Source organism: Haemorhous mexicanus, chromosome 26, assembly GCF_027477595.1.
Source record: "Haemorhous mexicanus isolate bHaeMex1 chromosome 26, bHaeMex1.pri, whole genome shotgun sequence".
Taxonomy (NCBI): domain Eukaryota; kingdom Metazoa; phylum Chordata; class Aves; order Passeriformes; family Fringillidae; genus Haemorhous; species Haemorhous mexicanus.
In genome coordinates, this window is record NC_082366.1 from 1,921,474 (window position 1) to 1,936,677 (window position 15,204).

The 15,204-nt window shown below is 44.3% G+C and overlaps 1 protein-coding gene across 8 annotated transcripts in view; it reads left to right on the top strand.

Annotated features, from left to right (window-relative positions):
* Positions 1 to 265: 265 nt before the first annotated feature.
* AGAP1 (ArfGAP with GTPase domain, ankyrin repeat and PH domain 1) overlaps positions 266 to 15,204 on the top strand; it is a 329,227-nt gene continuing 314,288 nt past the window's right edge. For 2 of the 8 annotated variants that reach the window (XM_059868340.1, XM_059868339.1), the window contains exon 1: positions 266 to 733. In XM_059868340.1, the coding sequence (XP_059724323.1) occupies positions 571 to 733 (163 nt within the window). In that variant the 5' untranslated portion in view covers positions 266 to 570. The remainder of the gene's footprint in view (positions 734 to 15,204) is intronic. The other 6 variants (XM_059868337.1, XM_059868341.1, XM_059868338.1 and 3 more) reach the window with 5 other exon arrangements.

The following is a 15,204-nucleotide window of genomic DNA, read 5'->3' on the forward strand; positions in this document are numbered from 1 at the left end:
CGACCCCAACCCTCCCTCAGCCCCTCCCTCCGGGACTACATTTCCCAGCGTGCCCGAGGGTGGGGCAGTGTGGGGCCTGCGCGGTGACGTCACAAGGAGGGGCGTGGCCTGCGCCAGCGTGAAGCGGGGCAAGCGGGGAAGGACGCGGGGCGAGCGCGCGGGAGGGCGCGAGGCCGCGGCGGGGCCCCGACCATTGGCTGCCGCGGGGGCGCGCGCCTGCGGGGGGGCCCCAGCCATTGGCTTGGGGGGGGGGGGGCGCGCGCGCACCGGGGGCGGCGGCAGCGGCAGGACCGGGACCAGGAGCCGTGAGGGGCTGAGGAGGCGGCGGGACCGCGACCGGGAGCGGGTCCTTCCTCCCTCCCTCCATGGGGCCGGGGGCGGCCCTGCCCCGCCCCGCCGCCGCCGTCGTGAAGTGACAGCGCGCAGCGAGGCCGAGGCGCTGCTGCCGGCCCGGCACGGGGCGGGGGGAGGGGGGTGTCCGGTGAGTGAGGCGGCGGCGGCGGCCCGGGCTCGCCCCCGCCGCCGCCCGGGGGTCTCAGCGTGAAGGGGCCGGAGCGGAGCGGCTGCGCCATGAACTACCAGCAGCAGCTGGCGAACTCGGCAGCCATCCGGGCCGAGATCCAGCGCTTCGAGTCGGTGCACCCCAACATCTACTCCATCTACGAGCTGCTGGAGCGGGTGGAGGAGCCCGTGCTGCAGAACCAGATCCGCGAGCATGTCATCGCCATCGAAGGTGAGACGGCGGCCCCGGCACCGCGGGGAGAGGGAGCGAGCGGCGGAGGATGCCCCAAAACCTCCCCCAGCCCCCTGACCCTGAACCCCTCAAAGCCTCCCCATCCCATGGCCCCTTGCTCCCCCCAAAGCCTCCCTGGCCCATGGCCCTGCGCCCCGAAAACCTCCCCCAGCCCACTGCTCTGCTCCCCCGCACCAAGCGTCCGCCAGTCCTGTTCTCCGTCTCAAGCCTCCCCCAGCGCATGGCTCTGTTTATCCACTCTCCCCCCCTCCTTCCTCAAGACCATGGCTCTGTTTATCCATCCTCCCCCAGCCCATGTCTCTATTTCTTAGCCCTCCCTTCTGGTCCCCTTCTTCCCCCACACTGCCACCCTGTAAATAGCCCTGTCCCCGCCGCCCCGCCTCCTCCATGGCCCTACTCCCCCTCATCTCCCATGCCCGTGGTCCTGCTCTCCACTTCCCTCCATCTCCCCCGGCCCCTTGCACTGCAGCCCCCGTGCCCCCCAGCCCATGCCCGCGGGTCCTGGGGAGCAGCCGCCTCCCCGCTCCGGGCTGCTTGCCCTTCCTCCACCCCTCGTGGCTGGCGTTTTCAGGGAGCCGGGGATGTTCCCGCTTGGTCCCCATCATTTCCTCGGCGCTGCATGCCCCGGGTGGCCCCTCTGTTGGGATTTGTGGGGTTTAGAAGTTGTTCTGCTACTCGTCCGCTGCCGCTGTGCGGGAGAGCAGCGGGCTCCTTCGGGCTGGGAAGGGTGATGCTCGCTTTGCCTGCAGAAGGGTTCGGGAAAAGGAAATTTTCTCCGGCGCTCCGTGCAGCATGTGATGGATACAGTGTGGGGCTGTGGTTTGGTGGTGTGAAGTGGGTAAACAAGACGTGCAGCTGGGTTACAGAGTGGTGTCGGTCTGTGCAGTAGTGTAAAAACAGGTCGGGAGGCAAGATGGAGATAACAGCCCTCTAAGCTTAGATTTATGTGCGTCTATCCCCGCAGGAGCACTACAGAGGCTTGAACTGCTTAGGATGCACAAAATAAGGAAAGAAATCACCAGCGTAGGGAAGTCTGCAGATATTTTTTTCTTAACTGTCGGTGGAGTTAAAAAGAGCAATCGGTATTGGCTAGGAATATGTATTTTGTGGAGAAATTTATGACTTATTTTGCATGATAACTTGCTGAGCTTCACATCGTGTGCTTTTCCAACTGGAGTATCCTGTCGCTGTTTTGGAAGGGATTCAAGGTAGCAGAGTTTGATGTACAGCAGCTGAGATAGAGCTGCCTAAAACCGTCTTGTGTTGGTGGCCTAGCTGGTCTTTAAATGATATGTAATCAAAAAGTCCCGATGGAAAAGCTGCTATTGAGATTGTTGCCTGAAAGATTTATTTGTGTGCCTCTTGTGCAGTGGAGCTTGAATAGACAGACATCCCGGATCTTGCTGTGAATATTTTTGGGTTTAGTGTGTTGTGTGGCACGGCAGGGAGGCTGGCAGTGCCTGTCACTTATTACAGAGCAGTCCCCAACTCAGATCTACATCTGACCAAGTGTGTGCTAGAGATTTGTGCATATTTTCTGTTTTATTAGTCACTACTGAGATTATGGTGTGGGGCTGTCCTCTCCTGAGGGTGCTTTGCCTTTTCTTTCCTCTCCTGAGGAGTTTAAAACTTATCAATACATCTGGTCGGAAAACTAGCACGAGCACTGTCCCCTTCTCTGTGCTGCTTGTGTTTGGATTTCTGTGCAATGGATGATGCCTGCAGCAGAGCGTTTTTTCAAGTGGTAATTAATCCATGTTTCCGTGGTATAAATGTGTTTGTGAATAAGATGCTCGGGCTCCAGTGATGTGCCAAGCTTGTGTGGTAGTGGGAGGAGGATGTGGAGCACTGGATGTAGTTATCTCCTTAGCATGTGACTCGTGATAGTCTTTTCATGTATTAATGATTTCTGTTACTTAACTGTGGCTCAGCTCATTTGTCAATCACAAAGACTTGAAAACCAAAATAGCAGTCTAAAAACATGTTTCAAGAGCTGAGAGGATGAGTAAAACCTTCACAGATCATTTGCTGTCTAACTTTTATTGGACACTGAGTCATGAGAGCAGTAGCTCTGATAGCTGGGAACGATTTATCTAGAAAATGAGTGTATTGTATATCTTCTGAGGGCTCTTCAGCTAGCTCTTAAATATTTAAAAATGGAATAGTTACAGAGTCAGAGGTAAAACAACAACTCCTCACCCCTTTGGATTACAATTTCACCAGGCTGTATTTTTTGGTAAACCTCCTTTAGCTAACTCTCTCACTGATAGCAGCTTTTAAATCCATGTGGTAGTGCCATGTGTTGAATGTAGGAAAAGCAGACATTTGGGTTGTGGTGCTTGCCTTCCAATTTTGCTGCAAAGAGTTTAGTGTTTTACTGATAACTCCCCAAATCACAAAATCTTTTAACCTCAGGGTACTTGAGGTTCGCTGACAGGAATTGTGGTGTGGTTGGCATGTGGCTGCTGTGAGAAAATACGAAGTAACTTCCTGGAAGAGTTCCTTCCACTGCAAGGAGAACTGTACCCCATAAAGAGAAGAGTATAGACTTGTTAGTTCAGGCTGCTTTAAACCTCAACTCCAACCTACATGTGCTCCTTGAACTGCTCATTTAATACTCTCCTGCTCAAGAGAGGTTTGACAGCTCTGGAGAAGAACATGCTTGGAATTTTAAGCAATTTGGGATTTTCAGTGAAGTAGAGTTCCTAATACTGATCTCTAGAGTTTTCTTTCCTATGTAGAGTGGCACTGTCTTTCCAGCACTTCAGGTTTTATTGGCAAGGTCAACCCTCTTCCTTTTTACATTTGGAGTTCATAGGAGTGTCTGGGCATACTTGGTGGACAAAAGACTTTTGAAATAATCTGAAATTCAAACTTCCCCTTCAGCAGCATTGTTCATATTCAAGTGCAAGAGTGCTATCTTATATGAAGAGAGCAAGTGTTAAACTGGGTCCTGAATTGATTTGTCCTTACTTTTTTGCACAGAGATTTCTTGCCTTGTGTTATTCTAAGTTACATGTGATACTGGATGAAACAGGTCTGGGGGATATTGCTTCATTAGTTTTTCCTCAGTGGATAAAGGTGCTGAAATAAAAGTGGGCTGCTTCCAGATTCTTGCGTGTCTCAGAGTTGCAGAGCCAACAGTTCAAAAGCATTTGTTCTGTGTTTTTGGTAGGATGTTCATGCTAAGTAGCCAATCAGTTTTACAGTAACTTAGACTGTTAGATTAGCTTGATGACAGTGTAATTTAATATTATTAGTCTGTTACACAGACTTTACCATAGTAAAATCTGCCTTCCCATGTTCTGTAGTTCACAGGACCACTGCTTGGTCAGCATTAAACATTCCTTATACAAAGTATGTTGTGTGTTTAGAAACGGGGAGAGAAAATATGAATTGCCTTCAGTGGTCTTTGGGGTACTGAAAATATGCTGAGGTTCCACGGTGTGGTGATCTGCAAGGGTAGGTAACAGCTGAATATGTCAGTTCCAGTTTCTCACCATCCAGGCTCAGACTAGCACTTCATTTTTATAAACTTTAGCAAGATGGAAAACCAAGGAAAGATGGTGAAAAACCTAATTTTTAATGTTTCACAAAAAGGCTTTAAAACACTTTAGCCAAGATGATGTACATATTATTAATAGTCTGTAAAAATACTAATATACTTAGTACTGACATGCTGATGCAGCAGGTGTTGAGATCTCAATTAGTTTTTTATTTATTTATTTATTTATTTAAGGGGAAATTATTGCTTGAATTGGTAAGAATGCCATACCAGACATCACGTGGGTAGGAATTGCTATGTTCCAGAGCATTTTGTGATCTTTATTCTAGTTTTTCAGTTAAAAGTAAATTTTAAAAAGGTATGTTGTTAATGCTAGTTTTAATTTTGAAATGGTGTTTATTAAGTGATTATGAAGAAATAATGTGTCTTAGGGGAAATGAGATTGTACATTTGGAAATAACTTGCTCAAGGCAGTGCAAAGATAACACTGGCAAGTGTGTGGGTGGGGCAAAATGGGAGAAGGTACAAACCTGGCTTTATTTTTTTCCTTCTGGTCACTTTTAAAAGTACCGTTTCTTGAAAATAAAGTAATTCAGGGTGGAGCTAAAACTCTTGAAGTACCTGAGCCTTAGATTGTTGTAACTCTCCAACTTTGCAACCCCTTGGATGCTGGCATTGAGTATGTTGAGAACAGTGTTACAGCAGGAGTTATACTCAGTGTTGGAGTCGAGGCAGCAGTTGTGTCTTAACACTTCTGCTGCTATTGAAGGCTGAGACAAATTACTTGAAAAATGCATGTGCTGCAAAAGCATTGTTTTCTCTAGGGAAATACAAGACTGCAACTGTTCCAGGCCAGCTTAGACAGGACTTGGAGCAACCTGAGATAGTGGAAGGTGTCCCTGCCTGTTGGCAGGGGGTGGAATGGGATGGGCTTTAAGGTCCCTTCCAGCCCAAACCATTCTGGGATTCTCTGGGTACTTGTTACATTGTTTGAGTACATCAAAGCAATGGTGGCGTAGTTCAGCTATTTAGGCATCACTGACCAAAGCTGAAGAAACTTCCAGATATCACATAAAACAATTGCATCTAGAAACCATAATAGCAACCGGCCTCTTTGAGCTTTTGTTATGTTTGCATCTTGGAACTGTGACTCAAACTGTGGGGAATCAGACTGATCTGTCAAATTGCAAACAGCCATCTTGTTTCAGTTTGCTGGCTGAGCACAACAGAGCATGGGAATGTGCTGTTTTGTTGGTTTGCTGGGGGATTAAATTCAGGTGATTCAGGTGTGGGGAATCTGCCCACAGAGTTGGTGAGTAAGTGTATCCAGGTAGATTCTGAGCTTGCACAAACACAGTAAGCATTGACTTGGGTCAGGATTGTTTCCTGTCACAGCCAGAGCAACTTGTTGGGGACAAGTCTCTTAATGCCCTCTTCTGCTGATTGTGCACCTGCAACTTCATGCCCTGAGCTGTTAACCTGGCTCAAAGGTAACATTCAGAGGGTGCTTAGCACTGAGGGTGCTGAGGCCCTGGCACAGGTTGCCCAGAGAAGCTGTGGCTGCTCCATCCCTGCAAGCGTTCAAGGCCAGGCTGGACATGGCTTGGAGCAGCCTGGGCTAGTGGGATGGTCCCTGCCCATGGCAGGGGGTGGAATTGGTTGATCTTGAAGGTCCCTTCCAAACCAAACCATTCTGTGGTCTACTTTTGTTGTCTGTAGACTTCCAGTGTGAAGAAGTTGGTGAGATGCAGCACATGTTTTGCTGTTAGTGTGGCTCATGTGCAAATGGAAAGATATTTCTTGTTAATGCCAAAGATGTCAGACTCCAGCGTGTGGGTAAACAAGATTCAAATGTGTGATATTAACTGTACTTGTAAACTAAAAACTAGGTTTGATAGTTGTGTCTGAAGTTCCTGGAATGTCTTATTCTGGCTTTAAATTATATGCTTCACTGCTGTTCTCTGCAAAAGCTGCATGATTAAATATCAGATGCTTTTGAGCAAGCGCAGAAGATCAAGAGGAAAGCCTTAAACCATTAACTTGTGAGGCTAACTTCTTTCCCTGGGGCACAAAAGGAGACCTGCTGTGGATCAGCTGATGTTGATGGAGCAAATGTGTAGTGAGGCTTTAGAGTTTTCAGGGAGTGTGCCAGCCTTCTCCCACCATTTGCTTTGGGGGATTAGTTGAAAGCAGCAGGCAGTAATGCTGATACAAGGGTTTGTGCTGCTGTGTATACATACCACTGTTTTTATTTCTATTTAAATTGGCAAATGAGTCCTGCTCCCTAAGAGGAGTGCTCGGCAGTGCAGCAGATAGGACATTGGATTTGCTTTGCTCAGCTCAGGCACTTGGGAAAAGGAAACACTTTGGAAGCTGGGTTGCTGTGTTTGTGTTCTGCATTGTACTGAGCACTAACAAATGGCAGTTGTGGTTTCCGGGAGGTGACATCGGTGCTCAAGCTAAGTGTCTTCACAGGACTTATCTTCCAATTAGGAGAAGTGATTCTTTTCCAGCACTTGAAGCACCCACGGGCTTAGCCTTAACTTTGCCACCTGAAGGAATAGGTGATCATGCTGTGAAACCTCGTATTCCCACCTCAGTTCTGTCATTAATTGCTAATATTTAAGAGATGCACTTATGACTGTAAGGCTGCAGTATATTTGTAAGTGAAATTAAAAAATCCCGCATCCTTTTTGGCTAATGAGAGAGGCTTGGAGTAGTGCCAGGCAGTTGAACAACTCCCCAGACTTCAGGAATACTCTGTTCTCTACTGTGTCACCACTGGGGCTGGTTTTGTCCTTACCAATGAGCAAGGTGAATGGTAGTGTTGATATTTTTAGCCAATCTTTGAAGAAAAGGTAATGTAAGCTCCAAAAGAATCTCAGAACTCAGTTGCATCTCAGCTGTGTGACCTTTTGCTGACAGTGCATTTCAAACATCCCTTTCTGCAATTGTTAGTTTTTATGTGAGGGGTTTTTTGTGTGACCTTCGTACACACGGCTTTATAGCAGTTGTGGAACAAATCCAAAATGATTGCTTAGTAATCTACAGTGGGTAAAGTTTTCTGTTCTGAGACAGCAAGTGGTATATTCAATAGTTTTGATAATCCTGATGTCTGTGGGAGTAAGAGATTTGTCTTCTGTTATATTAGTTTTTGTCCTTGACTGCCTTCAAGCACTGTTTGTACTTTGAGTAACCTGTACTGAGGGAGAACTGTGTCTCAGCTTCTCTTTTGTGTTCCTGCCTGTCCTCACACCATGAAGCAGAGCAAAGACAGTGCCAGATGCAGACAAGTTGGGATGCTGCTGATTTTTGATGTTTGACTTTTCTGATTTCTGTACCAATGGAGACTGAAAAGGAGGGTGATTTTAACCTAGTGTCTGTAAGGAGAGACTTTTCATCTACTTCCTAGTAGGTTTTGAAGTTGTTTGCAGTTAATTTGTGCTTCTCTTGTAATTGTGCTAAGGTTATAAATGCACCATAAATCTTGTGATCCATGTTAGAAATAAGGTAACGTCTCACTTAGATGTATTTTGGCTACCAGGAATCTAGGATTTCTTAGAAAGTTTGTTTTAAATTTTAGTCCCAAGGTGGATATGGTGAGGATGTCAGGTTTCCTTGGTGGTGGTGAGTCCATTGTGGGCAGCTGGCAATTCCAAAGCCCTCTGGAAGTATTTAATCATTTTTTTTCTTAAGTGGGTAGAAGCAGATGTATTACTTAATCAGTATGTGCACATTCAGCCTCATTAATGCAATTTCAGGATCCTGACTAATCTATTTGGAGCCTGCATAGTGGTACAGATGACAGGGTGTTAAGATAGTGGTGCATTTCTAAACCAGAGAATGACTTGTTCTTTCACTTTTCTTTCTTTCTGCTTAAATAAGCTCCAGTTAACCACTTCAGGAAGCCAGAGCTAAAACCACAGGGTTGATCTGTGTGAAAGATGTAATTTCAGTGTTTCCTTTGTAGTGTTACTAGTTTACATAGTTGGATAATGAATGTAAACCCAATGATGAGACAGTTATTTTGTTTGGTAATTTTCCCTTTTATCCCAAAGAAAGATACAGGCAAGCAAAGGGACTCTGGGGAGCACTGGAATTGAATCTATAGCTTTGGGTGTATTGCTTTGTGGTTGTCTGTGAGAAGCTTAAATTTTTCAATTTTTTTTTCATTGTTTTAAAGGGATTGAGGAACTGTTTATAGCTTAGACCAAATCAGTGCTCAACACGACTTAACTCAAAACCTCGACTTGGTAGTGCCTACATTTTCTATTAAACTAAAACCACAGATGTTGTTCCTTTTAGTAAATGTCTTATTAATTCTACCACTGTCTCTATAATTTACAACTGTCTTCTGCAGTACCATAACCAGAGGGAGGAGTGACACAGCCAGTCAGGCAGTCTCTTGCAGTGTTTTGTAGCATCAGGACTGGGTTATACAGATACAGTAGGTTCGAATGTGAGAGATCCTTATCTTTGTTTGGGCTTCTCATGCTCAGGACAGCAGCCAGGATGCCTGTCTTTTTGGTATCACAGCAACTGTGCTCTCCAGAGGAAATATGCTAAAAGCATGGCACTGGAATGCCCAGACAGCAATCATTTAAATGGATCCTATTTAACCTGCCAAGTGCTGGTGTGTCTGAGTTAACCCCTTGTGTGCCAGGAGCTGTTTGCATCACTTGGGCAACATCCCAACTCAGGTGCCTGGCATGTGAATTTTGAGTTGGCCAGTGTGTGGACAAATGAGGAATTTTGTGCTGGTTGGAATAATATTGGACTTGAAAGTTTAGTGTTGAAGAGGTGTTACTTCTACTATTTTTCTTTTTCTTTTCCCTAAATTCTCCCCCAGTATCTGTGGAACCCTTTGTTAAAGCATTTCTAACAGCACGAAGCTGCACTGGGGATGTTTAGGTTGGATTTTAGGGAAAGGTTCTTCCCCCAGAGGGTTCTGAGCACTGCTCAGGCTCCCCAGGGAATGGGCACAGCCCCAAGGCTGCCAGAGCTCCAGGAGGATTTGGACAATGCTGCCAGGGATGCCCAGAGTGAGATTGCTGGGGGGTCTGTGCAGGGTGGGGGTTGGATCCATGGTCCTTGTGGATCAGGATTATTCCAGCTCAGGAGATTCTGTGGTTCTGGAGGGTGACAGTATTTGGACAGCTGCTGTTTTTCATCCAGCAGTGAATCTCCTCAAAGATACACCATCCAAACTCAGGGAAATGCTCCATAACTAGGGAGCTGAGGAAGGAGATGGAAATGTCTAAGGCTGTGAATGGATTGATAAACATGAAGTTGAAATACATGTCCAGGTCCTGGAAACAATCTGAAGTAGGCTTGCCTAGAAGTTTAGGGAGGGTAGTTTTAGAGCTATGTAAATGCATTGTAGAAAGGATCCAGGAGTGTTCTCAAAGCATAAAAATGATTGTGGCTCTGCAGTTTAAATCTGCTGCTTTGAACTAGGTTAGCAGGTGCAAATTGATGGAATGGTCCTTTTCCCACCTGCATTCTATACTGTTACAGTCAGAATTACTCATTCAGTGAAATTCCTTGAGGTGGCTTGAACGTTTATAGTAATTTTCATGTCTCCAAGGCAAAAATCAGGTCATCCCTCAGCCCTCCGGTGGCAGCTGTAGCACACGAATGCAGCCAAGAAATCCATAAAGCCAATTTATGGCAGGAACCAATGGCACTTCTCATAGACTTGGCCTGAGAAATCACCTATGCTGCTTTCAAAAAGTTCATCTGACTGCAGGGTGCAAAGGATCTCTTGGAAACTTATTTCATCCATTTAGTAATGCTGGAATAGTAAGAAGAAGTAATTGAGCTGCCATTGGATTCTTAGGTTATAATATTGGTGTCTTTTCTTTTGTAAATTTTATGCAATGGTCTGAGTTAGGCTTCAGTGACTGAGTTGTTCCTGATGTGGAAAGAGAAAACATTAATTAATATTAGGTCACAGTAAACTGTTACAGCCATGGTATAGCTCATGGGGAGGCCTGGTAGGTGTTTATATTTAGGTAAGCTGGTGTGACATGACAAATTTGGCCTGTTAAGAAATAATCAAAAGTCAGAGATAGGCACTTACTATCACTGAAGTGACGTACAGCTTAATATCTGCTGCTGTGGGAGGCAGGTTATGGAGCAGGTATGGAGAGAGAGAAAGATGGGCTGTAAATCTCTCATTTGGATCACTGTTGAGCACTAAAACTAGAATGATAGCTTGGAAAGTCTTAAGAGATGTGAGTATTTGATTGTGAGGATTCTGATAATAAAAATCACTTTGTCATGAATTGCACTATCTCTGTTTCTGGCCAGAAGGTGTTATTGGTTGTGCTGCCAAGGGTACAATTGTCAACTATCAAATCTAATAAATAGTGACAGTGAAGGAAAATAATGTACCATTGCTGTCATGAACATAAAATCAATGATGTAGCAGAGTTTAAAGTGCTTTTGTAGTAAAGCTTTGTTCATATTTTCAATACATGCTAAAGAATTAATAGGATTATTTTCTTTCCACTGTGAATAAAGCCGAGTAATAGTTTTCCTTCCTAAAATGAGTTTTGGATTGCTGTGCAAGCTTGGGGTTGAAGGATCTCTGGGAGTCCTCGGGCCAGCTTCTGAGCCCCTGCACAGGGTGATGACATGCATGATGGATGATGAGACTGTAAGAATTGACAATTGTGCTGGTATGTTCTGAATACAGCAAAATCTATAGCTGCAGCCTGAGTGCAGGTGGGACCTTGCTGGAGTGGTTTATCATTTTTCTATGGCAGTTCTGCTACTGGAATGGCAATCTGTAGTTCCACCCTTGGAGCTGAGTAAATGAAAGCAGGGAGGAGCAGAAACAAGCTGAGGAAAACGATTCCTATACCCTGAGGCAACTCATCCATTTAGTCCCCTTTCATTATTTTTCTCATGCAAAATAAGAGTCTGATTTTAACCCACATTAATTAAGCTTCAAAAATGCCTCACCGCTATGAGGTTGAGAGCATCTGGATGTCCAACAGTACATGAGTTTATGGATGGAAGGATCTGGCTATTGACTTCTTTGAAAATGAACTTTAGGTGGGGTGGGGCACACCTTGCTGCGGGCAAAAGCTGGGCTGAATACCCGGGTGTGTGACCCCGGAGCTGGAGGGGGGGATGTGTGTTGGGGCCTGGGTGCCAGGTGATCAGTACCTACAGCAGACACCTGCCTTGAGAGCTGCCTAATAGCTGATAAAAGTAGTATTTGAGCAGGGCTCAGGAGCCCTAGGTGGCTTCCAGGAAGACATCACTTCTCTGGGAATATTTTGCTTACTGGAACATCTTGCTTCCCGCATAATAGGATTCAGTCAGAGGGTTGCTGGTTTGATTTATGATGCTAATTGGCGTCGTAGTTGATGTGAACTGCATGTACTAATTGCTCACTTGCTAATCCTCTCCAAATTATCTGACTGAAAGCTTTTAGGATGGAGCATTACACGTGTTTTAAAACTGGTCTGCAGACGAATGTAAACAATTGGGGGCCCTTGTTTTGCTTTAAATGCCGAATTCAAGTGCTGGTCAGTTTTAGTCTCTGTAATGTTAAAGGGGAAATTCAGTGGCTTTCATGTAGTCTCGTTGTTGTTCTTTGTGGGATTTAAACAACAGCTGAAAAAATACTCCAGAGCATGCTTCCCCTCCCCTTAAAGCTGCAAAATTGCCATAATCTATATGGTAATAGTTTTTATGTGTTATCTATATGGTGAAGGCAGAGTATGTCTGTCTGTGCAGCTTTATGTAATGGAAAACACCGTGTGCCTTTTGAGTTGGTGGTGGTGATGTCAGTGCAGCAGAAACTGCAGTGAGAAAACATAAGGAAAATAAAATGGAGATATTCATGCAGTGTTGGGATAATGAAGGTATTTTGGCTGTGATTCTGGTAGAGGATATGTGCTTTGACTATTTTACTGTGCAAACCAATGAAGTTTAATATAAACCAGAGAGATTTTGTATTTCCAGGTTGATAGGGAAAATCGTGATGTTAGATTATGGAATGCAGTAGTCTAAAGAGATGAGTTTTACCTTTTCTTAAATAAGGCAAGAGCTGTTTCAGGAGGGAGCTGATTCTTCAGATTGAGAATTGTACAGGCTGCTCTCTCTGTGAATGGGGAGGATTGCTTTGCTTCTGTAACATATTGGATTAAAGTGGGTGTTTGGCAAAATGAACATTAATCTATCTCAAACTTAATATTTCAAGGTGATTTAGACACTTTAATCATATCAAATTTTCTAATTTGAGCCTGACTGGCTTGCTCTCACAGCAAGCACTGAAATGAGATTACAGACAGCTGAAAGAAATTAGTCAATTTGGAAGCAAAATGCATTTAAATACAGGTGTTTGGCTGTGATTTGAATATAGCCTGTCAACAGCAAGAGGCAAAATACCTCAGTGACCTAAAAAGTGCAAATATGTCCCTTTAGGGATTACTTGTTGTTAGGTAATGGCATGTTATTAAAATTAAAGCTCACATTTATATCCCTTGATTTGCTAAGTAGGCCAATAGCTTTTTAAAGTCCTGGTTGATAAATTGGGAAAATGAATTTTGTCAGAATTTGTAGGGACACAGGTAGGTACTGCTGGTGTTTTGGATGATTATTTTTTAAATTAATATGTAAATAAGGTGGTGTACTCAGGCTGAACCAGCTACCTGCTAGAAGCTCAAATACAAATACCATCCTCTTGGAAGAAAGCAGCACTGGAGTGTTTTAGAAGTGGTCTGGTATTCCTGAATTCCACTGAAAGGTGCTGTCAGAGGAACCTGTGTTACCATGCAACATGGAGACATTTCTCCTCCTTGCCTGACATTCTGCAGCTGGTTTTGTGTAATTCTCATACTGTTTTTCTACTCAGCAGGTGGAAATATTGCCTGCTAGGTTAGTGGTGATATTTGATAAAAACTGGTGAGTGATGCCACATTAGGGAAATGAAATGCAGATAAATTACGATTACAAGTGGGATTAGATCTTTTTCAAACAAGATTCTTGAGGCTGTAAGGAAAAAAAAAATCCAAAACAACAACCTGCTACAAACAGGGATGAACACAGTTGTGTAAATCTGTGTTCTTCCTGAGAATGAACTGTGTCTGTTATTTTAGCATCTGTCTCTTGTTTGTCTCTGTGAACTTGATGCCATCAATAAAAAGGCTGTTCCTTGCTAGGTATGTCAGCAGAGACTGGACATTTGTTGTCCTCAGGGTAATATATTCCCTGGATAGGGATTAAGGTACAGGTTTCACTGGCAATAGTGTGTGCAGAACACTACAGAGTGCCAGAAAAACCCTCTCCTATCCTGTGACTCTTTGTTTGGGTTGGTTTTTGTTGTAATCACTCTTGGGTCCTTGGGTTCTGTGATGGGTCTCCAGGATCATCTCTGGATTGAGGAAAATTGTTACCTGTGGGTATAACAGGCACTTCTTACACATTCAGGAGTTAAAAACTAAAATCAAGAACAAGTGGGCTTGAACTTGAAGATACCTGATTGAAATTTACATAAAGTTCTAGAAAAGCAGCAGTGATGGCAACCGGATAATACTGATTATGAACTGGCCTCCAGATTTTGTATTGCCAAATTGTTGTTGTATTACCATTCTATATAAACTCAAATAATAAAAAAGCAAAGAATTAGACAAATCTAATTTTAGTGCAGTTTTTAAAGCAGAATGTAAAACCTGAGTCTTAGGAGACAGTACAGTAAGCATCTTGAAAATGTTGCCTCTGTAGTAGTGACAGTGGCTCACCTCTTGGCATCCATGGTGGGTTTTGTGTTTTGGATGCTGTGGCCAAGCTACTGCAGGAGCGATTCCTCATTGAGCAGAGGGAACTGAAAGCCCAGTGTGGTTGCTGCTGGCCCTGGAGCTTGAATCAGTTGCTAAAAATTTACATGGAGATGTGTCTGTCTGCAGCCCAAAACTCCTGAGTGAAGAGCAATGGACTTGGAAAGCCTGGGAGCTCTGTATGGGGGAGCTCTGTTAGGTTTGATGTCCTTGGGGATGTGGACAAGTGGGAGCTCTGATGCTGATGGGGGATGTGACCATCATGGGGAGAGAGTGTGAGATTTGTTTTCTAGCTGTAATAGCTTGTAAGTAATTCCTATGGAGCTGTAAAAATGGATTTTAATGGTCAAGATAGCTGCATATGCTTGAGTTATGGGATAGTGAGTGGTTTCCTCACTTGCAAGAGCATTTTTTGCCTCCAAGCAGGACAAACAGGCCATTGAAACATAGGTGATGGCTGGAATGCAGCAGCTTCGGTGTACATTGCTTTTACTCTCCCAAACTTCTTGAGTTCTTGCAGGCTGTTGGCTTTTGGAAGCAAAAAGAAGCCAAATTCTTGTAATAGTCAAGGACAAACAGCTGTTCTGGGAGACTTGGAGATAGGAACTAAAGTGACATAACTTGAGAGAATTTTGAAGGCTTCTGGATTATCACTTTATTGTGCCTGAATGTTGTGAAGGGATTTGCTGGATCTGGTTCTGCTTCTGGTTCCTGTGATTGCCGACTTTCAGACCAATTTCTATATTTAGACATTTATATGTGCTATGTAATAATGAGCAGCTGATGTAAAAGCAAATATTTTTGACTGCTTGGCACTTGTTTAATTTGCATCCTACATCTGCTTGTCAGGGAATGTATGAATTTGCAGTTAACTTCTACCTGTTTAAAATAAAACCTGATGTGCTAATTCCTTTAAAAGAACAGTAAATCAAATTACTTGTATTTATGTTGCATTCAAGTGGGAGGTGATGGGGAGTATTCCTAAGAAGGAATAGACAAGGGCTAATGACAAACTGTGGTACTAGATGGAAATAACTGAGGTTGAAAATCAGTTCTGTTTTCTGTAACATGTTTTTTATCCAGGGGCTGACTGCATAAAGGCAGCAAACTGTTTTAGCTTCTGCTCTTTGTTTACTCTTGAGGAGGTGGAA